Source organism: Guyanagaster necrorhizus (assembly GCF_019112545.1).
Source record: "Guyanagaster necrorhizus MCA 3950 unplaced genomic scaffold BT62scaffold_9, whole genome shotgun sequence".
In the NCBI taxonomy this organism is placed as follows: Eukaryota; Fungi; Basidiomycota; class Agaricomycetes; order Agaricales; family Physalacriaceae; genus Guyanagaster; species Guyanagaster necrorhizus.
The window spans coordinates 484,224-508,291 of record NW_025064888.1 but is presented as its reverse complement, the minus strand read 5'-3'; the positions used below and the strand labels follow the sequence as shown (position 1 = coordinate 508,291).

General features: G+C 48.6%; 8 protein-coding genes across 8 annotated transcripts; 3 read left to right on the top strand and 5 right to left on the bottom strand.

The window, feature by feature from the left end:
• Positions 1–110: 110 nt before the first annotated feature.
• Positions 111–1,616, bottom strand: BT62DRAFT_930599 (uncharacterized protein). Its single transcript, XM_043185961.1, has 7 exons — positions 1,256–1,616; positions 958–1,196; positions 730–906; positions 653–674; positions 503–598; positions 414–440; positions 111–358 (listed from the first exon to the last, which is right to left on the bottom strand). The coding sequence occupies exons 1-7, from the start codon at positions 1,259–1,261 to the stop codon at positions 266–268; spliced, it is 660 nt and encodes a 219-aa protein (XP_043041085.1). The 5' UTR covers positions 1,262–1,616; the 3' UTR covers positions 111–265.
• A 210-nt stretch (positions 1,617–1,826) lies between these two features.
• On the bottom strand, positions 1,827–5,268 carry BT62DRAFT_930598 (uncharacterized protein). Its single transcript, XM_043185960.1, has 8 exons — positions 5,088–5,268; positions 4,898–5,038; positions 4,585–4,848; positions 4,385–4,524; positions 3,933–4,329; positions 3,761–3,880; positions 3,504–3,707; positions 1,827–3,451 (listed from the first exon to the last, which is right to left on the bottom strand). Exons 1-8 carry the CDS (start codon positions 5,188–5,190, stop codon positions 2,007–2,009), a joined length of 2,814 nt encoding a protein of 937 aa, XP_043041084.1. The 5' UTR covers positions 5,191–5,268; the 3' UTR covers positions 1,827–2,006.
• A 70-nt stretch (positions 5,269–5,338) lies between these two features.
• On the top strand, positions 5,339–9,775 carry BT62DRAFT_993253 (beta and beta-prime subunits of DNA dependent RNA-polymerase). The gene is made up of 12 exons (XM_043190394.1): positions 5,339–5,687; positions 5,741–5,826; positions 5,876–5,995; positions 6,047–6,660; positions 6,715–6,917; positions 6,966–7,214; positions 7,263–7,816; positions 7,870–7,896; positions 7,950–8,475; positions 8,533–8,818; positions 8,869–9,097; positions 9,149–9,775. The coding sequence occupies exons 1-12, from the start codon at positions 5,393–5,395 to the stop codon at positions 9,620–9,622; spliced, it is 3,663 nt and encodes a 1,220-aa protein (XP_043041083.1). The 5' UTR covers positions 5,339–5,392; the 3' UTR covers positions 9,623–9,775.
• BT62DRAFT_947663 (uncharacterized protein) lies at positions 9,676–13,085 on the bottom strand. The gene is made up of 8 exons (XM_043188031.1): positions 12,992–13,085; positions 12,623–12,933; positions 12,406–12,566; positions 12,343–12,354; positions 12,150–12,277; positions 11,768–12,099; positions 11,626–11,715; positions 9,676–11,569 (listed from the first exon to the last, which is right to left on the bottom strand). Exons 1-8 carry the CDS (start codon positions 13,023–13,025, stop codon positions 9,860–9,862), a joined length of 2,778 nt encoding a protein of 925 aa, XP_043041082.1. The 5' UTR covers positions 13,026–13,085; the 3' UTR covers positions 9,676–9,859.
• A 20-nt stretch (positions 13,086–13,105) lies between these two features.
• BT62DRAFT_782651 (uncharacterized protein) lies at positions 13,106–15,080 on the bottom strand. Its single transcript, XM_043182264.1, has 5 exons — positions 14,992–15,080; positions 14,286–14,911; positions 14,079–14,227; positions 13,644–14,027; positions 13,106–13,592 (listed from the first exon to the last, which is right to left on the bottom strand). Exons 2-5 carry the CDS (start codon positions 14,908–14,910, stop codon positions 13,257–13,259), a joined length of 1,494 nt encoding a protein of 497 aa, XP_043041081.1. The 5' UTR covers position 14,911; positions 14,992–15,080; the 3' UTR covers positions 13,106–13,256.
• Positions 15,081–16,256: 1,176 nt separating this feature from the next.
• Positions 16,257–17,169, bottom strand: BT62DRAFT_782756 (uncharacterized protein). The gene is made up of 5 exons (XM_043182265.1): positions 16,928–17,169; positions 16,743–16,878; positions 16,485–16,690; positions 16,353–16,426; positions 16,257–16,299 (listed from the first exon to the last, which is right to left on the bottom strand). Coding segments are annotated over exons 1-4 (504 nt in total). The 5' UTR covers positions 17,089–17,169; the 3' UTR covers positions 16,257–16,299; positions 16,353–16,425.
• Positions 17,170–17,191: 22 nt separating this feature from the next.
• BT62DRAFT_1060943 (S-adenosyl-L-methionine-dependent methyltransferase) lies at positions 17,192–18,689 on the top strand. The gene is made up of 10 exons (XM_043178614.1): positions 17,192–17,413; positions 17,463–17,574; positions 17,623–17,661; positions 17,711–17,824; positions 17,885–17,972; positions 18,023–18,090; positions 18,144–18,291; positions 18,341–18,393; positions 18,450–18,505; positions 18,564–18,689. The coding sequence occupies exons 1-10, from the start codon at positions 17,204–17,206 to the stop codon at positions 18,633–18,635; spliced, it is 960 nt and encodes a 319-aa protein (XP_043041079.1). The 5' UTR covers positions 17,192–17,203; the 3' UTR covers positions 18,636–18,689.
• A 2,621-nt stretch (positions 18,690–21,310) lies between these two features.
• On the top strand, positions 21,311–23,590 carry BT62DRAFT_782437 (glucooligosaccharide oxidase). The gene is made up of 8 exons (XM_043182263.1): positions 21,311–21,727; positions 21,777–21,898; positions 21,950–22,160; positions 22,214–22,344; positions 22,404–22,922; positions 22,975–23,146; positions 23,199–23,285; positions 23,339–23,590. Exons 1-8 carry the CDS (start codon positions 21,577–21,579, stop codon positions 23,437–23,439), a joined length of 1,494 nt encoding a protein of 497 aa, XP_043041078.1. The 5' UTR covers positions 21,311–21,576; the 3' UTR covers positions 23,440–23,590.
• Positions 23,591–24,068: the final 478 nt, after the last annotated feature.

The following is a 24,068-nucleotide window of genomic DNA, read 5'->3' as shown; positions in this document are numbered from 1 at the left end:
GTCTGTTGTCAAAGTATCGAGGCCTGGAGCTGTTCGACTCCCCCACTCATTGATGCCCCCCCACACAGTTACGAGAACCGTCAAAAAATTTTTATTAAAAGATCCGAGAAGACAGCAAAAACAATGAGAACTCATTACTGGGTCATTATACACTAAAGATACAGTACGTCTATGAAGTAGCCTGGTAATCTACTACGTGGGATGCAAAAGAGTCCACGCTATCGCACTGAGCATATAACCAGCGGTGATAACCAACAAGGGAGCCTTAAAGACTGGACGCAAGTTGGCGTGCCTCGGGTGAAGCAAGTTGTTTCAAATGTGCTTCTTCATCCTTGCGTGCACGCTCCTGCTGTTCGAGCTGCAACGAAAACATTAGAACATGCACGACAAAGTCAGATACGGCCGCTACTTACCACCTCCATCCAGGAATGATCCGTGACCTGTCAAGTATGGGCAGGCATTAGGTCGTGTATTCTGGCACAGAAGCAGAGTAAATACTTACTGGAGCAGAGTTCCGGCTCTGGTGAGCCTTGAATGCCGCAGTTCCTAGGATGAGTGCGATCGCTAGTGCCTGTGCCCACATACGGGCTTGCACAACCTGTTCATATACGTTGTCAGATCACGGTAAGTAACGTAGAGGCAGCAGACGCACCTTTTGAGCAGTTGTTTGTAATCTTGATGCGACGTCAGTTACCGTTTCAACATGAATCGAACCATACAACCGCTTACTTGTCTCGCGAAATGATAGCACCCGCTAACCCGAGACTAGCAGCCCAGCCACCCAAAAATACAGAGTATTCATGTCGCTGGGCCCAATCAGTCACCCTTCCACCAAAGGACAGACTTTGCCATCGTTCTTCTTTCTGACGTTCCTTCTCGTCAAGTAGGTAGGCAGTTGAATCTCGCCTACGATCACAAGTCATTCAGAGATATCTCTCTCAAGCACGAAGCACGCACCATTGAGACTTGTCAAATTCGATACCACGACGCTCAGCTTGGATAGCAAATGCAGGGGCCGCAACAAAGATTATGCCAAGAACCTTGAGTGAAGGAGGAAGGGCGCGGTATCCTGCTGAATAGCGGCTCAGAGCTGCTGAGCCTGCCAAGCCAAGTCCCGTTCCAGCAGCAAAACCCTCGGCAGCTCCTCGCATGGTTGCATTGTTGTGCCCGATAAGTTGCTCTTCGGTCAAATCGATCTGTATGAGGTCTAGTCAACACCGCCAAGATGAAAAAGCAGGTAGGATTCACCACACACCTTCATTTTTGAACGTCAAAGGGAAGGGAGAGACAGGTAGGCCGTAAAGGAAGAGGAATGATGGAGCAACCGAGGGGGCCGAAACTTATATACGGATGCCTCAGATTTGGTGGGCCAAGTTGAAGCGGCAATGAAGAATCGGAATTCATCACGTGATCAAGGACGCCTTCGGACGACATCGGGTGAAGGGAAGCGCTGTGTAATGGTGTAATGGTATTCGCGCAGGGACCGTCTGCAACGTCCACCGACCAATGACCGCCAGAGAATACCCGATCCGCAAGATGATGTCGAGAGTTGTCACGGCATGAAACAGTAGCTCTGCTTTGAATGGCCGTTCCCAAGTAGTACCCGACTTTGACCGTCAATTCGGAAAATGCGAGGAAGAACACGGAGAACTGATTCGGATATGAGGCCTTCGCTTCAGAGATGCCCCTTGGCCTTGCATGTGCATCCCCGGCAAGAGTTCGCTGGCAATTCAGGCAATCAACAGCGGACAGACAGGTCACGACTGTTACCATACCATACATATACCCCGTGTATGGCCGTGCACATCCCTACGCTCATCGGCCATCGAGAGAAAAAATTTGTATATTTCGTGCGTACATATGAATACTGCCTAATGCTACCTATGCGACTACCTAACGAGTTATTGTAAATAAAAAGTACGAAGCGAAAGCGGGAAGTACTACTGTAACTACAAATGGTGTGGTGGAGCACAAATGAAACACAAGAGAGAAAAAAAATAAACAGTTCAGAAGTGGTCCACGGTAAAGGTCCACGTTCCATCCTTTACACTGAAGCTTTCAAAATGGGTATCCTTCATGTTCTTCAGCCGCTTCAAGTGCTTAATGGCCTGAGGGTGCGTCTCGTCCTTGATAGGTTCCCGGTTAGCCTTGTCCACGGCCCAACAACGTTGCAAGGATATTCTCGCTCGAACATTGAGGCCCGAACCTGGGGGTGGCTTATCAACGTCTTCACTATCTGGATAGACGCTGCACTCCTTATCGTCAAACCGGACAACATCCCCCAACAAAGATCCGAGTTTTGGTAGCCCTGTCAAATCGACAGGCTCAAGGAAGTGTATCTCGCCATATCCCTCACGACCAACTGCAAGGTCTTTGAAAGATGATATTTGGTCGTAACCACAGCCCTTGAGTACTTCCATACTAGGTTTCACCCAGTAGTCACCCTCATCAAGGGTGTTGGATGAATCGACATCCACACCATCCGTTGCTCGAGTGTTTTGTGCAGCAGATCGAGGAGCAGGAGAGGACGATGGTATAAACCGATTGGCTGACCGAGCACGTTCTTCCGCTTCTTTTTCACGCTGAGCGATGCTCAATGCAGGACTGAAAATGACCTTTCCGCGCACAGACGAGTTGCTTGGCGACTTGATGTACAAATCTGAGGGGACCACCTTCTTGTCGAGGATTAGCTTTTTGACACTCTTCTTCTGACCGCTCCCCAGGGATGGACTGGCGCTGCGACCAAGCAGGGAGTCAGAGGGTTTGATGTCAGCTGACTTGGAAAGCGACAAGGCGAGGAGCGCTCCCTGAGAGAAGTCCAAGCCCGAAGATGCGGAACCTGAGGATGCAAATCCACGTAGCTTTGAGCTGGCTGGAGAATATCTGAGCTGCATACGAGGGACCGGAGATCTGGTGGGAACGTCAACAAAGAAACTGACTTTTTTCTTCGCAGATTGATCCAAAGAAACGGCTTGGGGACCAGGAGGCAACATGGAGAATATCGGCAGATTTGAAGCAATTGGTTGCGATATCGAAGCAGTGAGAGTACCTTGAGCACCGGGAACGGAGGCAGAGGCGTTGAATGTATTCCCGGAACCTCCAAACAACCCGGTAGTCTGTCCGGTCGACACTGAGGTGCCAAGGGGCTTATTGCCGAATAATGATGTACCGAATGCACTCTGCTGAGTTCCTTGTTGATTCGGAGTTGACCCAAATATATTGCTTTGTGGCGCAGAATTGGTCGGCTGCTGTTGACCAAAACCGGTACCAAAAAGTGATTGCGTTTGACCAGCAGGTTTGTTGCCGAACAACCCTAGCGCATTCTGGCCAGCTTGATTCTGCTGCTGCTGCTGCTGCTGTTGTTGTTGTTGATTGTTTGTGCCGAAAAGGCTGCTACCGGTGTTGAAGAGACCGCCGGATCCCGGATTCTGAGTGGTACCACCACCAAACACTGTTGAGAAGGTTAACCGCTCCATTCGGTATGGAGTAAAGGCGAGACATACCAGAGTTGCCTTGTTGTTGTTGTTGTTGCTGCTGCTGCTGCTGGTTGCTACCAAATGCACCACCACCGAATATTGAGGAAGTCTGCGGTTGGGTCTGTTGTGCTTGATTCGGTTGACCAAAGATGCTCGTTCCACCAAACGCATTCGTGGTCTGGCCGGCGGGTTGTGATGATTGTCCAAAAAGACCCTTATTTGCAGTGGCTGCTGTTGCTGGGATCAGCCTTGTGTAATACAAACGGTGTAGTAACTCATCGTACATCCAAAGGCACCGAGGCCGGTATTTGTAGCAGGCTGCCCAAAAACGCTAGTCTGCTGCTGTTGAGTATTGGCGTTGGTACTTTGACCAAATGCGCCACCGCTTCCGAACGTGCCAGTGCCTATTCAATACCAGTGAGTAGTTGCGACTATTAAGATAGTAAAATGGCTCACCACCTGTATTACCAAAGGTTCCAAAGGCAGAAACAGGCTTATTAAACGCGTTTGCACCGCCAAAGGCTCCACTGGTCTGCTGTTGGGGTTGTTGCTGTTGTCCAAATGTACCAAAGGCAGATTGTTGTTGTTGCTGAGGCTGGCCAAAAGCTCCACCAGAGCCGAAGGCTGAGGTAGTTCCCTGATTCGCTTGGTTTTGTCCGAACGCCCCAAAAGCACTACCTCCAGCATTGGGAGTGCTGCCAAACGCTGAAGTCTGTTGGTTCGACTGCTGCGCACCAAACAGGCCTGTACCCGCGGGTTGCGTGACTTGACTTCCTCCGAAAGCAGTTTGACCAAACGTGCTACCAGTACTGGCAGTCTTGCGTCCTTGCGCATAATCCTGACACCGAAGTTCCTAAAATATAACCAGGCAGTTCAGCTAAATCATCGGGTAAAGCTGATCGTCTTACCTCTAAGGATGTCCCCCTGTAGGCCGGCATAGCAGAGATAGTCTGATAATTGCATAATGACGTGCTGTTCTGGTCCTTATCGCTGGTTGCGGACCAGGGTGGATTGGCGGTTCCGGTAGTAACAGGAGCTACTGGGCCATCTAGAAAGTGTCTTAGTTAGGCAGCGTCGCCACGAATGAACCCAAGAATGCCCAACGTGCCTGTGGAGGTAGTCGAAGAACTTCCAAAAGCTCCTGTAGTCTTATTCTGACCAAACAGTCCGGTACCACTGCCAAAAGCACTTGTTCCAGTATTACTCGACCCGAATGCACTTGGCCCCGACGTGCTGGCACTGCTGTTTTGTCCAAACGCGCCTCCGGATCCAAAGGTACCTGTTCCGCCACTGAACGCGCCAAATCCTAGGCCAGGCTTTGTAGCACCAAAGGCAGAGGTACCAGTGTTGCCCGAGCCGCTAGCGAACGCGCCTGGAAGGATTTGAATTGATGATCATTATCGATTCGAAACACTGCGTACCAAATCCGCTGGTGTTGGTAGAAGGCGTGGCTAGATTTCCGAACATTGGATTGACTTGAGGTGGCTGTTGCTGTTGCTGTTGCTGTTGCTGCTGTTGCTGCTGCTGGTTCTGTCCAAATGTACTTCCACCGCCTCCAAAGGCTGGTAAAATGTTAAAAAAATACAAAGGGGAGGGATGCAATCAACCTACCTGACTGCCCAAACGCAGGCTGTCCAAAAGCTGACCCTGTGGACTGTGGCTGCTGTTGATTCTGATTGGACCACGAGGACGTGATCCCGCCGCCACCGAACATTTTGACGAGGAAGCAAGGTCAAAGTATGTGCAGCCCTATCTTGACTCGGTCGGAGTTGGCTGCAGAAATTGAAACTCCGAAGGGGCTCCCGGTCGGAACTTGACAGCTCGTGTACTATATTTGTACTCCGACTCGGCATCTGCCGAACGTAGCTTTCGATCACTCAAAAAATTATAGTCGAGGACGGGAATCCGACTACGACATGTCTGATGGAGAGCCGCATAGAAAACCGACGTTCAACACCCTAGAACGCGAAAATAATTTCAAGCACCCCCCAACCAAAGGATCGACGTACAACATCCTCAATGATTTCGTCACTCCGCACATAGAATCTTTCAACGCCTTGTTCGACGACTCCGGTCTGCCCAGTGGTGACGGTGATGGCAAGGGCCTAATATCGCTCGGTCTTAAAGACATTGGAGAACGTGTTGTATTCGATGGGACAGGAACAGCCGATCCTGAAACTGGAAAAATGGGATGGGGTAACAGAATGCGAGGTGCGTTATTGACCAAATTCAGATTAGTCCTGTTAACAGTACTTTGCATGCAGTCTGGATTGAAAGTGTCTCAATCTCCAGACCGCTAGTTCCGGACCGAGCAAGCGGGGTCACAAACAAGCAGGTCTATCCCTCAGAAGTATGTATTGAACTTGAATAATCTGTATGATGACTGAAATTTAAGCAAGGCCCGGGAACGGCTAACATCATATCGTGGTCGCATGACAATCAAGCTTTGTTGGACGGATGTATACGGTCAGAAACACGAACTCCCGAAGGAGTGTGGGTTAGTGCCCATCATGGTTCGCGTAAGTGGAAAATAGTATTCTAACCCTTGCAAGATGTTCATTCTATTGCAGTCTGTTCGATGTAACCTGCGTTCTATGTCTTCAGCCGAGCTGGTCAAACATCACGAAGAACCAGAGGAATTTGGCGGTTATTTTGTAATCAACGGAAACGAACGTCTCATTCGCTATCTCATTTTACCGCGTCGAAACCACGTTATTTCTCTGCTTCGACCGTCATTCAGCAACCGCGGATTGTCGTATACCGAGTATGCCGTACAAATCCGCTGTGTTCGTCCCGACCAGACTAGTATCACAAACACGCTGCATTATCTCTCCAATGGTAGTGCTATGCTCAGATTCAGCTGGCGAAAACAGGAATATGTTATTCCCATCATGCTTGTTCTCAAGGCACTTGTTGGTGCGTCCGATAAAGAGATCTTCGACGGTGTTATGATGCAAGACCACGAAGACACATTCTTAGCCGGTCGGGTAGAGCTGCTTCTCCGAAGTTTCAAGACCTATGCCATGCGTACGAGAGAGCAGTGTCTTGACTATATCGGAGACAGGTTCAGAGTGGTCCTTGGACTACCTGACGACGTGACGAACGGTGCTGCAGGTGCTTGGCTCATCCAGAAAATGATACTCGTGCACCTAGACAACCCAAGGGACAAGTTCAGAATGCTTCTGTAAGTATGTTCTTCATATAAGAATGTCCATTCATTCATATTCTCTCTTCTAAGTTTCATGCTACGCAAACTATATGCGTTAGTTTCATCGTCATGTTGTGCAGATAATCCCGATTCACCTCAACATCAAGAAGTTCTTCTTCCTGGTACTCTATATGGAATGATCATCAAAGAGCGACTGGATGAAATTTTGAACAACATTCGTAACAACATTACCGCAGACGTCAAAAATGGAGTAGTCGTTGGTTTTAGTGATAGTAAGTCTGAAGTATGTGTAATCAGTGCCTTGCGCTTACATGCTTTAGAACGATACTTTGCGAAAGTTTTGTCGCGTGTCAATTTCGACATTGGCGCACGTTTGGCTAACTTCCTTGCTACGGGTAATCTTGTGTCACCGACTGGTCTTGATCTTCAGCAAGCATCTGGTTTCACTATTGTTGCTGAGAAGCTCAACTGGCAGCGCTACATCAGTCACTTCAGGTGCATTCACCGTGGAGCGTTCTTCGCCGAGCTCAAGACGACCACTGTACGAAAGCTACTTCCGGAAGCATGGGGTGAGCTTATGGTCATATAGTACGTTTTTGCGTTCTCAGTTATGTTAGGATTTCTGTGCCCTGTTCACACGCCGGATGGTTCACCTTGTGGTTTATTGAACCATCTTTCCCGAACATGTCGTATTGTCACCGCCCCACTTGCCGTTAACCATATACCCGCTCTTCTCTCCACCCACGGCATGACTCTAGCATTCACGACCTCAATAAATGGTCGTAACAATATTTGTGTACAACTCGACGGTCGGATAGTGGGTTGGGCGCGACCTCATGTAGCGGAGCAACTTGCTAAAAATCTTCGGATATGGAAAACTGAGCATCAGAATAACATCCCGATGGACCTCGAAATAGGTCTTGTGCTCGAATCAAATGGAGGCCAGTATCCAGGGCTCTTCTTATTTTCATCAAGATCCCGCATGATGCGACCAGTCAAGTACCTAATGAATGGGCGTAATGACCAAGTTGGGTCTTTCGAACAGGTGTACATGAACATTGCTTGTACACCCGAGGAAATTGAGACCGGTATTTCAACGCATGTCGAGCATGACCCAACAAACTTCTTGTCAATATTAGCTAACCTTACGCCTTTTTCTGATTTTAATCAGGTCAGTGTAGTACATTGTCTTCTTGGAACGTTTATAACACTTATATTCATCAGAGTCCTCGAAACATCTATCAGTGTCAGGTTTGTCGAAACATATTTTCTTCAAAATCTTCCAATTGAATGGTCTTCTTTAGATGGGTAAACAAACGATGGGAACACCTTCTACGGCGCTTCAGCATCGGACGGACAACAAGCTTTATCGCCTACAGAGCGGCCAAAGTCCTGTAGTTCGTCCTGTTCTGCATAACACCTATGCCATGGACGCTTTCCCCAACGGCACCAACGCTATAGTTGCTGTCATATCATATACTGGGTACGATATGGAAGATGCTATGATTCTCAATAAATCTGCGCACGAACGTGGTTTTGCTTATGGCACTGTCTACAAGTCCCAGATTGTCGACCTGAAAGAGGTCCGGGGTGCATCCAAGTCATCCGAAGTGACGCTACACTTCGGTGTTGGTCGTGACATTCGAATGTATGGTGACAATGCGCACAGCTGCGCTGCCTTCCTTAATTCGGATGGTCTTCCGTTCGTTGGTTGCAAGTTGTCTCCAGGTGATCCAATCGCAGGCTATATCGACGATGTGACAAACCGCACCAAGTTCGTCAAATACAAAGGCGATGAAATAGCCTACGTAGACAAAATCCGCATCTTAGGTATGTTTTTGATATTTTTTGTGCGTGGAAACCCTCACTTACACGGGCCGCGTGCAGGAAATGACACCGGTGAATCCGAGGCACAAAAAGTCCATATGACTCTGCGCATAACTCGTGCTCCCGTCATCGGAGATAAATTCTCCTCACGGCATGGTCAGAAAGGTGTATGTTCGCAGAAATGGCCTGCCATCGATATGCCATTCAGCGAGAGTGGGATGCAGCCCGATGTGATCATCAACCCTCACGCCTTCCCAAGTCGAATGACGATTGGAATGTTGGTTGAAAGCATGGCTGGTAAAGCCGGGGCGATGCATGGACTCGCACAAGATGCGACGCCGTTCAGGCCGGTTGTTTACCCATCCTTATGTTGTGCCTGTTCTAATTTTCTCGCAGATTCTCGGAAGAGGACACCGCCATCGACTATTTCGGCGAGCAACTCCTTGCAGCCGGATACAACTACTATGGAAATGAGCCCATGTATTCCGGAATAACTGGTCAAGAATTTGCCGCAGACATATACATTGGGGTCGTGTACTATCAAAGGCTGCGACACATGGTTCTTGACAAATTTCAAGTCCGTACCACTGGTCCTGTCGACCCTCTGACTCGACAGCCTGTGAAGGTGAGAGTAAACTATAATTCGCTATTGATCCCGCTGACCCCAAAAAACCAGGGACGCAAACGTGCTGGTGGTATACGTTTTGGAGAAATGGAACGGGACGCCCTTATTGCCCACGGCACATCATTCCTACTGCAAGACAGATTGATGAACTGCTCAGATTACTCAACAGCATGGGTCTGTCGAACATGTGGCAGTTTGATATCGTTGGGATACGATGATATCAGTCTTGGTGAAGTGTCCATTACGTCCGGTTCGCTAAAACCCACAGGACCTGGCGGGGAATATTGTAGAGTCTGTCGCGTAGCCGCAGAAAAGGAGGAACAACGAGAGCGGCAGGCACTTGCCACTGGACGCAAGCCCCAAAGACCGCAGACTGACGTTAGGGTCTCCATCCCGTCACAAAATGTGCTCAATCGAACCATGAAGGGCGGAGATTTGGACGTTGTGGCGGTTCCATATGTGTTCAGGTATCTATGCGCCGAGCTAGCCTCAATGGGTATCGCTGTGGCACTTGACGTTGCATAAAATTACATTCAATATTGTACTAATCATGACCCACACATTTTCTTGTTATCTTGCTCGGTGGTTACCATCCTTGCACACCTTAGATCAGTAGGATTCCGCATTATATACACCAAAAGGATATAGCATAATATAAATGAATGAGGATATAAGCAGTATAACACACGTCTAAGTACCAGCTTCACATATAACTCATATATAAACAGATCATAGAATCAGTGTCGCCACAGAAGAAGGAAACTACGAGTTGACTTCAATGACCGCGGGGGTATGTTTTGGGGTAACATCTTCCATGACCGACGTAACTGCCCCGGAAGATGGGGGGGGCGGGGCAACCTCGACTGCGGGCACAGCCTTTATCCTCCTCGAACTGTGCTTTTTCTTTCGAAGAGGGGGTCCTTCTGGTGTGACCTCCGAACCCAAAAAGTATTCCACCAATGCTTGCTCCAGGGCAATGTCAGACGTCGTTAACTCTGGGATATCAGACGAAGAAGGTGAGGGGTATGGAACTTCCATCTCAATGGCCTTGTCTCCTGCAACACCCGATTTCGCAAGGAAGAGCTCCAAAATGACACGACACTCATCAACGGTCGTCGCCCGTGACATCAAGCGATGCATATCCTGCATGTCATTGACGACCGTCTGTGGCGGCGCGTCGGGAACAATTGGAGGTGGAGCTTTGCGGATGATGTTAGAAGCCCTTGATGAAGGATTCTCCGTTGGTTTGATCGGAGAAGATTTCTCGCTAGAATGCATAGAAGATGAAGGCGACTTCTCTGTCCCACTGGCCGGTGAATGATTGGCCTTAGAAGCGACAACAGCGTCTTCACCCTTTTTGACACTATGACCAATGACAGGTGGTTGAGATAGTACGACTTCCTGGGTATCTGTTTTGGTAGGAACCGACGGGGCCTCCACCTCCACCTTGGGTATGACCGTACTCGCAACTAGAGGCATTTTTGGCCGCGTCACACTGAAATCATCGTAATGGTCATGAGGCGAGGCCGGAGGCGAGATCGGAGGGGGACGCGGTGGAATGGGCCTATTGGCAAGGGCTGGGAGATTAGGGTGGGAAGGTTTACTATGAATGATTGGAGTGCTTGGTTGGCGCCGAATTGACCTTCCAAAGTCATCGTTTCCTTGAGTTCCACGGCTTTTTTCGCCGCCCATTGAGAGCTTCGACATCATCCTTTGAAGCCTCCCGCTCTTCGGCTTCTCAATATCCGTAGACGACACGGACGTGGACCCCATTATGTATTCTGGAGGTCCTTCATTGAGAAAGTCCATCATGTCCTTCGCAGCCCTGGACACCTTGGGAACGGTAGAAGGGGGGCCTGTGGATGGAGGTCCTGCATCCAGAAAGTCCATCAGTTCGCGTGTATTGGACGAAACTTTGGCAACCCGTTTAGGAGTTGTCAGAACAGACAGAGGCAAGCGCTTTGATGGCTCCTTCACGGCCTCATCGTAGTCATCGTCGTCAGAACCAGCCATAACATCATCAAGATCTAGAGACTCCCTGTTGCGCTGGACAGTCCGGGTCTTAGGTGGGAAGGGACTTGCATCGGAACCTTTAAGCCCCCCTCGCCTAGACTGGGCCATCGGTGCTGGCGGCGGTGTCGCTGGCTTTGAAGGCGCGAAAGGAATGGATGGTTTGGAGTATTTGCGGAAACGGGAGGATGACGACGACGAAGACAGGCTCGCGACGGAGAATGACCGAACGCGACTGCCGGACAAAGGTGGAGGTGAATTAGGGGTAGCAATAGACTGACGTGCGCGAGGAGACGGCACCGGCGAGGAAGAGAGCGGTTCCTCGTCTTCAGTGATGGAGTGGACGTGTCGCAACGACGGACGACGGCCGTTTGCTCGCGGTGGTGACGATGAAGGGTCAAGTTCAGATGAGAAAAGGGGTGGGAGCCGTCTATTACCACGGTCCCTTTCCTGTTTGTAGGCCTAGCTTAATTCTTTAGCATGGAAGGTGACATAATAGGAGCATCGCATGGACGAACCTCCATAGACTTCAGCCTATCTGGAGTCAGGGAGACTTTCATGGTAGAACCTGAACGCATGAGGTCGTCGAATTCCTGGAGCGAAGCACCCTAATGGTCGGCTAAACATCGAGTAGAGGCACAGAGAAGCTAGTGTACTCACGTCGTCAAACGAAAGACCTTGATTGAAAGCGGCCCAAGTCTGCTTAGTCTCCTCGCTAAGGATGGATTCGGATCGCTTGTGGGTGTTGTTCGTGTCAGAAGATAACCTGCTGCTGTTTGAAATTATTTTTTTCATGGACTTGTTCTTATCCAGGGACGTTCTGGACCCTGTCGGCGTGTGAGCCATCATGGAAGACGAAGCTTCTGAGGAAATGCGAGAATCTTTGGAAGACATGTCGTACGGAGAAGAGGTGCGAGAGATGGAAAGCTTATCGCTCCTCGATATGGACTTGCTACGACTCAACTTAGACATTTCCTCGATCTGAGAATACACTGCAACAGTATTAGCAATACTGCGGCGGTTGCCATTTTCATTCACATACCCTTCATTATTTTGAAGAGCCCATAAATTGTCTCGTCCTCACATAATGCCACGAAGACATCCTGGACAATTGCGGATGTTCTGCTGCTGTCTCTTGATGCCACCCGTCCAACGTTAGACAAGATATGCCTGTCGATGATGGGGCATGAGCAGGATGAAACGATTTGAGAAACAAATCAAAATGATGGACGCACTCGCACATGGCTCTGTAACAGAAGCATTGAGAGAATGTCGCGAATATATGTATGGAAACTCACTCGAGAATCGCGGTGAGATAGAGCGCTGCAGGAGCTACCAGCGTCGGCGATGGTGCATGTAGGTGACCATGGCTCATTCGTTCTTCAAGAAGGCCTTCACCAGCAGGGTCTTCGTCCGATTCATTGAGAGTCGAATATGCCTGGCATTTCAATCGCAACAGCTATAAAGGAGATGGCCATGAAAACAATGGAAATTAGCAGCGGACTAGCATCGCACCTCGAATGCCCACGCCAAATTAAATGTGTCCTTGTCATCCTCGACAGTCTTTGCGGTCTTTGTCCGGTCTTTGTACGCCCTCAGCTCGACTTCCGCTTCCAGCAACGCCTCCTTTCCTAGTGGAGTCGGTAGAAGGCTCAACAATCCAGCTCTAAGCCTGTCGGTAACGAGAGATTGCGCAGTATTGATGATGTTATAAAGGAATTCATCGAGAAAGACGTTAATTGAATGAAGTGCCTCGACCTTCAATTTAATGGGACGAATGTCGGACAGAATGACGTCGGCGCTATGCGCGGAGAGGTACGACGGATCTGAAGCGGCGCCAGGGTCAGTAACGTCGTTTGTCGTCGCGCCATTCGTAGTACTCACTGCGTCCTTCGGAGCTGTTCACAGCGCCAGCCATGGTGGTGTAGAGGAGAGGTGGGGGTTACCCGCTTTCATGCAACAGTTCCCGTAATGTGAGAACATCCTTTTTCGGAAATCTGATCGCGCTTGTGGACACCAACACTGAAGCGTTCTTGAAATGATCTCAACAATCAAAAGGAGATGTGTTCACTGGAGGAATGTAGCCAAAATGACCGCTGCGCTGTTACGTACCAGCACATTATTAAGCAATCTGTTAGATACCACCGCTCTACACTTGTAACAATACTTCAACTGCTTCTTCATCACTCCCTGCCTGTGTCGTCTGATCAATGAGGTCATCATCACCTCCTTTTCCCCACAAAACAAGGCCTTTATCCTTGAACATCTTCGTGACTTCCTCTGAGTTGAGGTCGGGGAGGTCTTTCACACTCTCCCATTTCGCAGACCTAGATGGGGAAGAAGAAACCGGTGGCTTCGTCTCAATGAAATCGTATTCGTGTCGGCTCCGCAACTCCACTGCGCTCGCCTCGCCAGGTCGAAACGGCTTCGCAAGATTGTACCTTTGCGGCGCCAAGTCTACCTTGCCGAAGATATTCTGTAGTGTCTATTTCAAGGTCAGTGGTAAAATAGAACCCTGAAATGAACATATATTTACCCAAAGACCGATTACCTGGTGTCGTTCCGGCGAGATGGGATATTGAGCCACTGATCTGGCTACTGCCATATACGAAGGAACGACGCTTGGGACATCTGGCAGCTCAATGTCTTCTTGTAGCATGACCGGATCAGCCGACGGTCTCAACTTGTCGTTTTGATGTTTCTGGAGGCTATGCTGCAAATATTGCCGCGCCGTTCGAAACGTTTCCTCGCAATCTGTAGCAAGTATCCAGATGATCAGATGATGCCTCGGACATTGAATACAGTTCATACTTTCATATGCGCAATGCAGTGGCATGAACGCATGGGTCTGAAGATGCGAGATCATCTCATGTCTGTGCAGAAGGACGCGTCCACAACGTTGCCAATGGCACGGAAACGACTGCAAGAATAAATTAGTGCAAATATTCTCGAAAAGGCCTAAAGAATATACCTTCTCAGCCTTGTTTTGTTCAACATGGTATTGCAGGTGTAGATATAACTTGTCTGAACAGTTAAGAATGCTATCACAACCATTCCATTTACAGGGATGTTCCCGCAGTCTAGAGCTACATTCCTGAATAGCGGCATCTTCCTTGGGATCTATAAATATCAGAGGTAAGGTATGAGGATAAGTGGTGCATTGAAGAAAAGAACAGACCTAGCACAGGTATTCTAGCATGTCGCTGAGAACCTATTTCTTGCTGCGCCGGCGACTCAAAGCCATCTACTTCACTATCATCGGCCTCATCAAACATCGCTTCGTTTGGTCTTCTCTCTTTTCTGACTTTGAAATCCTTAACCCACTTGGGCGGAGGCGGAATGACAACATGTGGTATCTTTCTCTTCCCAAAAGCTTTTGCGGATAAAGGCTTTGCAGGACCGAAAATACGGATGTCCTCCTCATTACGATAATCCTCATCGTCTATCCCACCAGTGGCACCCGGTGGCGTTGAGCTTGAACGGAAAAACAGTGGTAATTTGCCAGAGCCTGCGCCCACTTCTTGGTCATTGATTGGACTCTGCGATCGTGATGTTGAGGTCGTAGCACTGTTTCTTTGGACTGGCAAGACCCCTGACGGTGGTGAGACTTCAAGATTAGAGGTTGCCACCGTATCTTCGTCGGCAAGTGGAGGCCTCTGCGTTAATGTGGGAAGAGACGAAGGTATTTCCAACGCTTTGACTGCAGACTGATCAGAGCCAGCACTACTTGTGCCTACAGGAAGCGACAATGTCGCTGTCTGACTTGACGAGTTTGTTGTTGCGCTATGCACCATTGTAGACATGCTAAAAGAAACCGTATTTGGTGCGGCCACAGGGAGCGTAGGAGTTAGGTTGTGAAGTTGAGCGGTTGGGGACGACCTTACAGTCCATGCACGATATGGGTTGCAGCCGTAAGGCGCGTATGGCATAGTTTTCGTTGCGGGGCGCGACAATGGAATTGTGGAAGTTATTGGTACTTCTGTGCCTGTCATCGTAGGGGCCTGTGTGGAGCTCGTCAGGTTGGTCACCAAGACCGATGAGCTGCTATCAACTACACGTTTCTTTGGAGCTCTTCCGTCGTCATTTTCTGAATCCCTCTCCCGTCCACGCTTGCCTGAAACTCCGAGTGCGCGAAGGACATCTCGAGCCAATGTATTTTTATTCGCGTGTGAAGGAGTCCTGGGGCCCCCAAGGACAGACGGTGGGGGAGAAGCTGTAGCATCGGATGATTGAGGAAGTGTGCTGTTTGCCCTGCGAGTCAAAGCATCGGATGGTGGCGAGCCTGGTGGTGTAGAACGGCTTGTTCCGGCAGTGTCGCCCAACTTATTGGGAAACGTCTTACTACTCGTGACTTCCAGTGACGCATTAGACGGTTCCGACACTGTCGGTACCTTGGTACCAGGCTTGTGCACACGAGTAGGGACAGAAGGGACAGATGACACAGGATCGACGGAAGACGGATATAACAGTGCGGCATCGTTCGTCAAAGCTGGGATAACTAGTGTCGTTTCATTTTGTGAGGGCTCATTGCTCTCAGAAGCGGGCTTATCGGGAGGAATGAGAGAGTCGTTAAATGACTGGGACCCACCCCGTGGAAAATGGGGATCCAACCGAACGTCATTTACGCCTCTGAGTGAATTAACATGCATTGTAGGACCAGCGCCCGCTTCGTTTTGCGCGCTGACGGCAAGAGTAGCGATCTGCACTTGCAGTCTCTGAGGTAGGCCCTGCAGTTCTGAATAATACTTCAACTCTATCAACTGCCCTTGGTCATCGACGATCGCCAAAAGAAGGTTAGAGCTTTCATCCTTCGATACACGCAGCCGTAGTTCTGGAATGTCGAGATGGGTATTTGGCGGTGCTTTTACTTTGAACTGATTCAGCATTTGTCTAACGCTTTCTGCTGTCCACCGCCGAACCACAGCTGTAGTCGGGTTGAAGATTGGTGGTTTGTGATTCGAGAAAGAATTCCCAGGCTTTTACACGTCAGATTAATACAATTTCATTCTTAGCCGACGTACCTGTTGCCTCATGTTAGCAGATTGTGCCAAACCAGCCGCGTATTCATTGCGAGGTGCATTTCCAGTACTCAAAGTTCCCCGTTGTGCTGCAATATTTTGTCGCGCACTGTTTGACTGGACGAAGCTAGCCGCTGCTGCTGAAGTTGGGTGTACGGTAGTCGCTCCTGCAGGCTGCCGGAAAATTCAACAACCTATGTGGATAAGATCAATGAAGTCGTACGTACCTGCACATACGAAATCGGAGGGTACGGCGTACCACCAAAAGCATTAGCCAGACTTGAAGTTCGAAAGTCGTGGTCTGACGAAGGATGTCAGAAATGGTTGTAAAATAAATGACCATAACAGAACCTCCTTGCCAATGCACAGGCCGTATTGAGTTGGTATCGCTTGGCGATGATCCGGGAATAAATGTAGTTTGGCGATGCATGTGTGGATGGTGACGCGCCACGTTAGCAGAATTGTTCACAGCGATGGGAGGGATAGATGAATAATTCATATTTCCGTTCGGACGCGGGTGGTATCGTTGAGAGTGGTTGGGAGTGGGTCGTGATGAACTGGGCTGCTGATATGGATGCATTAAATCACATCAGGACAACAAAACGAGATCGGATTACATTATCATATCCCACTTCCTCGATATATGCGCTTGGCTGAACCGGATAGATTGAAGGGCCGTTTGAAACATTAGCATTCCCGACATTACCTGGTGCTGTGGCAGTCATTTGGCCCTGCAGTTGAACAAGTTGCTCTCTGGAAGGAGTCGATGTCAAGGAACGGAGAAATGGGCTACGCGACGTACCTGGCTGTTTCGCCTTCCCTGACCTTGCGCTCCAATTCCGCTTTTTCGTTCTCCAGCTTCATCCATTTCAGTTGGTCCTCCATTGCCTGTATAGTCTGGACATTCCGTCGATAGGACTCCGCTGTAAATACGCCGTTGTCATTGGCACGTTCCAGGGACATTGTGGGCACAAAACGCGTAAGGACTCCTGTCGTCAGTCCCAAGGCCGTCGACGTTGGATGTAGTCAGAACCAAGAAGTATTGTATTATGTAATCTGGAAGCTTTTGTCTTTCCCTATGATCTCTTCGGTGAGGAGATTCGTCCCACGTTCTGTCCGGTCCTTGGCATCTATATCTTCCAGCCATGTAGGCCCTTTCGCTGTATTTGACCGGAAAGCAAAACAATTACAACGCGACCGGGCAGCAGCAAAGGACGGTGGAAAGTCGAGTGCAACCGTCGACTACGTGAGGGACGAAGTGGCTGACAGGCTTTTGGAGCGTCTTGAAGTGACTCGAATTATATGTGTGCTTGCAGCATCGCTCACCGTTGTCTAAGGATATCAACAGAAAGTTCAGCACGATCCTTGACCTGGGCTCCGGACCTGGTCATTTCGCAAGATTACTCGGTCCAGAAAATGCAACGAGATGCATCATGATAGAACCAAGTGGTACATTGTTTGATTTATCCTACGAATGCAGCGTATTAACTGTAACAGAAAAGACCCTCTACCGTGATCCAGACACGAGTTTTGAAGGTTTGCCTATTTCAGTTAGCTTCAATCTCCTCTGAAACGCGTTTTTCAGTTCCTGTAGAAAGAATCCACGCAGACGAAGAGGAACTCTTGCAAATCGTAGAACCGAATACTCAAGAAGCAATTGTATCATGTCTGAGCCTACAGTGGATAAATGACCTACCAGGTAAGTTCCTGGCAAGCCGATGCAATGATGGCTTTTTTTAAAATAACTACTCATTCATAGGCATGCTTGTTCAAATCAACAGAGCACTGAGACCCGATGGATTATTTCTTGGGGCAATGTTTGGTGGTGAAACGCTCTTCGAGCTTCGGTATGTTCCCTCCTTTTCCATCGGGTCTGATAGTAGAATTTCTATATCAGGACGTCATTACAACTTGCTGAGGTGGATCGTGAAGGAGGCATTTCTCCTCATGTCTCTCCAATGACCGGTAAAGCGTGTTTTACCTTTCATGGAGCGGCATTTTCATGTTCCATTTATCAGATACTCGCGACGTATCCAACCTCCTAGGCCGCGCAGGGTTCACTCTCCTAACTGTTGATATCGACGAAGTCAAAGTAGCCTATCCAAGTATGTGGGAGCTGATGGATGACCTTAGAGACATGGGGGAGAGTAATGCTGTTATCGGACGGTAAACCGCTTATCTAGCTGGCTTGAAAGCCACTGATCGTATTGTATAGACGGCACTTCATACACCGCGACACGTTGACCGCTGCCTCCGCAATATACAAAGGTATGTTTTGTGTTCCTGCCAGGTGGTTACCGCGCTGATATTTTCCTCTGTCACAGAACTCCACGGAAACGAAGACGGCACTGTGCCAGCTACGTTCCAGGTGATATTCATGGTAAACGTTCATCCTTTTCTCCTTCCGAGTCCATTGGAATTACACAGCGCTATATCAGATTGGATGGAAGCCCGATCCATCCCAGGCAAAACCGGTAGATAAGAAGTCAACGATGCAAAATGTGATATAATAGATATTGTGTATGAGTTCCTCAGGAACGTGCGGTTGAAAGAAGTCCACGTGGCGTTCGTCACGCTGTACTACGCAAGGATGAAGCATAGTGCTGTCGCAAAGAGGCAACGCGAAGACAACGTGTGGGTATGTATGGTAGACCACGATAGTCTTTCGTCAACTATAAAGGCAGCGTTGCGAGGCTTCTTCCCTAATCATGTCGTATTACCGGAGTGCAAACCGGTGAGCAATTATTTTCTGTACTTTGAACTCAGCTCATCCTCCAAACATCAGCCCTCAGATATATCCCCCTGGTCCGTCACCTTCTAGCCACACTTATTGGCGCAGCACGGACGGGGTCCCATATCATACTCAGCTCTCTCCAATGCCTGCAAGGCTCAGCGAAGAGAATCTTGCACGTCTGGATCGCGGACAGGCCAGATCGTCTATCTTCAGATCGCAGACATACAGCACCAACCGTGCGTTCGCATCGTTCCATGCGCCCTCCAGATATTCCATTGGCACTTCATATCCATCCTCGGGATCAGGCACACAATATTCGTTGTCCACTATCTATTCTTCAGACTCCCGACGGACTCCAACGCCTTCAATCGGTCCCTACAGCTCTCCCAGCGCACCACCGAGCAGGAATCATTCTCCCTTTCCCTCTCCTCCGCCTCCCCAATATTATTCCCCCAACTCGAAAACATATCCTGATGCTAATACTCCGCCCCACCCTGGGCTTAGTCCAAGGCACAACTATCCCGAGCCTCGGCCGCGTTTACATCGTCCCCCAATATACCAAGAGATGTCACACTTTAATAATGTGGATAATTCATACGGTCGGACACGTTTTCCACCAAGGAATGTCGTCGGCGTATTCCCACAGGTACACCCTCAGTATACACCTCAGGGACCTTATGAGAGTGATGAAGACGATGATTCGTACGAGAGCGACGATTCGGAGTTTTCGAGCTTGAGTGGCTCGAGTCTGACTTCGAGTTCGGAGTTGGAGTTTTTCGAAGAAGACTCTTATGACGGAGATTATGAAGACGCGTCGGTATACGGGTCTCCTGGCGATGCAGCCACCCTGTAACTTTTAAAATTCTTCATGAGCATCCAGCATCTCATCTCTTACAGTCTTCATATATAAAGTTCTTTGATTGTCATTTCTTGCCCTATCTGGTATTGGGGCCGGGGGTTGTGAAAGTCGATCCGAATGGACTGAAGAAAATCAACGCCTACTAATGAAAATAGAGTAGAATATCCTCACAGAAATGTGGAAAACAGAGACCAAAGGGCCAAATATGAATTCAGTGAGCGAAAGAGCATGAAAAACTTTGACAGAAAGACCAGCTCTTCCTGCGGAGGGTCACCCACATTTAAGTATATGTACAAGGACAGCAGAAAATTTATGTAGAGCCGAGAAATATTTTGCCGAATGGCCACGATACTTATCCCGTACCCAGCGCTGGCACAAAGAAACTGCTCTTAGCCAGAGTCATCAGGTTACGCAACGAAAGAGATAATATACAGAGAAGCTGTACTTGTTTCAGCGCCATCATTAGATGAGCACAGGCTCGACCAAAGTTGAAGGTCAAGGCAACGCTTGCTCCGAGTCTAAATATATGCTAGACGACGACCTGATGTTTACCTCTACATCGTTGCAATAGTTTCCTAGAACAAAAGAGTATTTGATCCATATTGGACTGGGCAACTACGAGGATATGTCTTGCGAGTCAGACAAAGTTCAATCACTGCTGGGACCGATACATTTTCTCAGCAGAAAAATAGGACCTAAAAATGTTGTGACATTTCATTCAATTTTGCAATGGTAAAAATGAGTTCAGTAAAATGAGTCGAAAAATGAGATCATTCCTATATTCTCTTCCATAAAGGAAAACAGCAGGGAAAATTGAATTGAAAAAGACATCCCCGGACCCCCACTGCCAGAACAAAGGAAACCACTAAAGAAAAGAGGTTGTTTTTAGCACATAAAAAGAGTGCCAAAAAGGAACCGGCCCCAGTAGTGAATGCCGTCCTAACGAACTAGATGGTGGCGCTGCAGACCGGTGATGAGAATAGAAGAGCCCAGAAGATATAAAGCCCGAGACTAAATACTTCCACAGGCAGTGGATATGTACTTGAAGTACTAGTCCGAAAATGATATTCAGTGAACAGTGTCGATGTCGGAAGGACGGTCCGACATTTAAAAACGATCCAAACGGCTTTCGTCATCCTAACACCACCATCTAAGCACCAAGACTACACACGATCGAGTAACGGTGACCGACGTACGCTGGTAGCGGTAAACCGTCTTGACCGTTCCAGAAATTTCCTGCAATTTTCCTGTTCGCTAGACAGAACTTGAAATGACGTGGGACTGTAGGCTTGGCCCTCTTCTTTGAATCGACGACACTTTGATTGAACACCCGAGTCTAGGTTCTTTTGCATCTCGCATCTGATACTCCATGTTTGATCCTACTGGAAAGGCTTATCGAACTTAGCGCTGACTTCAATGAGTCTACTACTGTTCGACACCCATGAGGACTCTGACAGTCATCGGCCCTATCCCCAAGGACCAATGACTATGACGGAGTTGGCGGAGGTCATTATAGAGGCGCGCTAACGACGACGGTCAGGTACTGCGTCCATTGTTGCGGCTGTGCGGGTAAAAGACGGGCTTTCGCTGAACGATTTGTTTACTCCCAAGTCCCGAAGGTAGCGCTTATACGATGTACGCGGAAGTATAACATCCGGTCAGTCAAAAACACCGTGGCTATACAACGTTTTGCCACCGGGACGTCTACTGAATCGAGGAAGACAAACTTCCTCCAGCTTTGAAATGCGCCCCATTCGCGTACAGTCATCTGGAGCACACAGTTCACAGCACTCCAACGCCCCTGTTTCATCCTTCGTATATAAGCAAGGGAGGATGGTTATCTACTCACTGGCATTCAATGACTCGTCCGACTTCATACCTCCTCACCTTCGCAACGCTCACTATCTCTGTCCTCGCGCAAAGTTCGGGCCTGCAGAACGGTTTGTCCGATGCTCACATAGCGGCTGTTGTTCCTGGGGGCGCCCCATATGATGCTGCGAGAAGGGCTTGTGAGTAGTATCTTCTTCATCCACCTTATATTGAAACCCATGTACACAGACAACTTGCGTTACGATTTTTCTCCAGTAGCAGTCACATACCCTTCAACGGCAGAGCAGGTAGCCACCATCGTTGCTCTGGGAAATTCAGAAAACATACAGGTCGTTGCAAGGAGTGGGGGTGTAAGTAGCCACTTTTTCTTATTCGTCCCTCACTAAGTAAGATTGTTGTAGCACAACTACATTGCTAATGGTCTGGGAGGCAAGAATGGCTCCCTCGTCATTGACCTGAGCAACATGACCAGGGTGGACGTCGACGTGTCTTCGGGTACTGCAACAATAGAAACGGGTAATAGGCTGGGAGATGTCGCGTTTGCACTGAATAACCAGGGTAGGGCCCTTCCCCACGGTAGTTGTCCTTATGTAGGCATTGGTGGTCACGTCTGTGAGTTCTCAGCTTTTCAGTAGTGAGAATCAGTCAAATCTCATGTACTCCAGCTGGCGGAGGATTTGGATTCACGTCTCGAATGTGGGGTCTGACCCTCGATGCAGTTCAATCAATGAGTGTGGTGTTGGCTAATGGAACGATTGTGACCGCGTCAAGCAACTCCAACGCAGATCTCTTCTGGGTACGTGACACTGTTCCTAGTGTCCACGTAGTAGCTCACGGTTCCTTGCGTTTAACTAGGCAATGAGAGGTGCCGCATCCTCGTTTGGTATCATAACCTCTATCGATGTCAAGACGTTCCCCACGCCGCCTTTTGCAACTATCTATGAATACGACTGGCAACTGGATTATTCTTCCGCTGCTACCGCTCTAGCCAAATTCCAAGAGTACGTGATGACAGATATTCCACCTCAACTTGGAGCCGAAATCAATCTCGGGAGGGGTAACTCCGAGGGGAGTGTCTACTTTGGTTTGACCGGTGGATGGTATGGCGAGTCCACAGACGCTCTTCAGAGCGCGTTGGCGCCGTTCTTGGCATCGATGCCTTCGGCAAATGTGAGGTACTCTGGCAATGGGACCTACATCAGCACTATCGAAGCTTTGGGTAACGGCATTGTCAACACTAACGTCGCGGGCCCTGATACAACTGATACTTTCTATGCCAAATCGCTGGTGACGCCGGAGGGTCAGCCGATGACTTTGGAAGCGTTGGAAGCGTTCATGAAGTACCTGGCTTATGATGGCTATGCGTCGAATACGGTTCGTCTGCTCTTCACATATGGTGCTATATTTTTATTCACCTCTAATGTAGGCTTGGTTCATGCAATTCGAGCTGTACGGCGGAGGAAATTCATTTATCAACTCCATAAATGTAGACTCGACAGCGTTTGCAACAAGGAGTGCATTATTCACGGTCCAGTTATATGCCTCGTCGAGTAATTACGAGCCGCCATATCCTGAGGACGGTTTCACTTTCTTGGATGGTATGATAGCATCGTTTCTTTATACTCCTTCCACTCATCACTTTCTTCGTAGGTGCCGTTGAAGCTATCACTTCAACCATGGGTGATGATTGGGATTACGGAGCCTATGTAAACTATCCCGACGACCGTCTCAATAATGGTGCGTCCAGAATCTTATCACTGCTGATCAAAGGTTGATTTTATCGTGTCCAGCACAAAGTCTATATTACAAATCACATTATACCAGGCTAGAGAGTCTGAAAAGTCAATATGATCCAACAGGCGTGTTTGTCTTCCCCATAAGCGTCCAGTAAGGACGCGATGCGAAGGGCGTTTTCATATCATATCATTCTGCTAATGATTCACGTATATAATGATTATTCACAATCTCAATGACTACAAGATAGCACTAATTCTAACTAAATAATAACCGTGACTTGATGTGTAGATATATCTGCTATACACGATTTTCGCTCTCATCAGTCGCTTCGGCAGCGTCGATGCCAAGACTTTAACAATCTCTGTCAATGCCGACTCGGAATTAAATTAATATTGAGTTGAGATAATCGCACGCATGGCGGTACCCTTGAGGGAAGCTCGAAGGTGTATGTTAATATCAGAACAACTTGAAATCTAGGATTAAGGCGATTAGTAACTCGTAAGGAGCTTGGTTAGCCAACGATAATCCCCATTGTTCTTCCCAGTAAGCTTGATATCTACGATGCGGTGGCTCTGAGTCGAAGTACACAATAGTTGACGACCTGATACGGTGTCGCGATAGTACAAAAGAGAATCTAATACATATACGATGACCGCGGCGTTGCAAATTTGCCGTTGCATATGCCTTGAAAGGAAGGAAGGAAGTTGCTTTTAGTAGTCGTCGAGATCGGCATCCAGAAGTGAACTTGATAGTGGCGTCTGAGTCATAGATCCCAATGGTAAT

What these genes read in the sequence shown, in the direction of transcription:
- BT62DRAFT_947663 (XM_043188031.1), bottom strand. Translation starts at nt 13,025, where the DNA reads ATGGCTGGCGCTGTGAACAGCTCCGAAGGACGCA. An exon ending in GAACAGCTCCGAAGGACGCA is followed by an intron (nt 12,934 to 12,991) that starts GTGAGTACTACG and finishes GCGCCGCTTCAG; the next exon opens with ATCCGTCGTACCTCTCCGCG. An exon ending in GCTCTTCAAAATAATGAAGG is followed by an intron (nt 12,100 to 12,149) that starts GTATGTGAATGA and finishes ATACTGTTGCAG; the next exon opens with TGTATTCTCAGATCGAGGAA.
- BT62DRAFT_782651 (XM_043182264.1), bottom strand. Translation starts at nt 14,910, where the DNA reads ATGTCTACAATGGTGCATAGCGCAACAACAAACTCGTCAAGTCAGACA. An exon ending in TGCTAGAATACCTGTGCTAG is followed by an intron (nt 14,228 to 14,285) that starts GTCTGTTCTTTT and finishes TGATATTTATAG; the next exon opens with ATCCCAAGGAAGATGCCGCT. An exon ending in ACCAGGTAATCGGTCTTTGG is followed by an intron (nt 13,593 to 13,643) that starts GTAAATATATGT and finishes ACCTTGAAATAG; the next exon opens with ACACTACAGAATATCTTCGG.
- BT62DRAFT_930599 (XM_043185961.1), bottom strand. An exon ending in TACAAACAACTGCTCAAAAG is followed by an intron (nt 599 to 652) that starts GTGCGTCTGCTG and finishes GTATATGAACAG; the next exon opens with GTTGTGCAAGCCCGTATGTG. An exon ending in AGAGCCGGAACTCTGCTCCA is followed by an intron (nt 441 to 502) that starts GTAAGTATTTAC and finishes CATACTTGACAG; the next exon opens with GTCACGGATCATTCCTGGAT.
- BT62DRAFT_782437 (XM_043182263.1), top strand. Translation starts at nt 21,577, where the DNA reads ATGACTCGTCCGACTTCATACCTCCTCACCTTCGCAACGCTCACTATC. An exon ending in AGGCATTGGTGGTCACGTCT is followed by an intron (nt 22,161 to 22,213) that starts GTGAGTTCTCAG and finishes CATGTACTCCAG; the next exon opens with CTGGCGGAGGATTTGGATTC. An exon ending in CGACGACCGTCTCAATAATG is followed by an intron (nt 23,286 to 23,338) that starts GTGCGTCCAGAA and finishes TATCGTGTCCAG; the next exon opens with CACAAAGTCTATATTACAAA.
- BT62DRAFT_993253 (XM_043190394.1), top strand. Translation starts at nt 5,393, where the DNA reads ATGTCTGATGGAGAGCCGCATAGAAAACCGACGTTCAACACCCTAGAA. An exon ending in ATGGGGTAACAGAATGCGAG is followed by an intron (nt 5,688 to 5,740) that starts GTGCGTTATTGA and finishes CTTTGCATGCAG; the next exon opens with TCTGGATTGAAAGTGTCTCA. An exon ending in GCTACTTCCGGAAGCATGGG is followed by an intron (nt 7,215 to 7,262) that starts GTGAGCTTATGG and finishes CAGTTATGTTAG; the next exon opens with GATTTCTGTGCCCTGTTCAC.
- BT62DRAFT_930598 (XM_043185960.1), bottom strand. Translation starts at nt 5,190, where the DNA reads ATGTTCGGTGGCGGCGGGATCACGTCCTCGTGGTCCAATCAGAATCAA. An exon ending in TTCTTCGACTACCTCCACAG is followed by an intron (nt 4,525 to 4,584) that starts GCACGTTGGGCA and finishes GACACTTTCTAG; the next exon opens with ATGGCCCAGTAGCTCCTGTT. An exon ending in AACCTTTGGTAATACAGGTG is followed by an intron (nt 3,881 to 3,932) that starts GTGAGCCATTTT and finishes GGTATTGAATAG; the next exon opens with GCACTGGCACGTTCGGAAGC.
- BT62DRAFT_1060943 (XM_043178614.1), top strand. Translation starts at nt 17,204, where the DNA reads ATGATCTCTTCGGTGAGGAGATTCGTCCCACGTTCTGTCCGGTCCTTG. An exon ending in TCATGTCTCTCCAATGACCG is followed by an intron (nt 18,091 to 18,143) that starts GTAAAGCGTGTT and finishes TCCATTTATCAG; the next exon opens with ATACTCGCGACGTATCCAAC. An exon ending in TGCCTCCGCAATATACAAAG is followed by an intron (nt 18,394 to 18,449) that starts GTATGTTTTGTG and finishes CCTCTGTCACAG; the next exon opens with AACTCCACGGAAACGAAGAC.
- BT62DRAFT_782756 (XM_043182265.1), bottom strand. Translation starts at nt 17,088, where the DNA reads ATGTCCCTGGAACGTGCCAATGACAACGGCGTATTTACAGCGGAGTCC. An exon ending in AGGGAAGGCGAAACAGCCAG is followed by an intron (nt 16,879 to 16,927) that starts GTACGTCGCGTA and finishes GACTCCTTCCAG; the next exon opens with AGAGCAACTTGTTCAACTGC. An exon ending in AGGAAGTGGGATATGATAAT is followed by an intron (nt 16,691 to 16,742) that starts GTAATCCGATCT and finishes CATCCATATCAG; the next exon opens with CAGCCCAGTTCATCACGACC.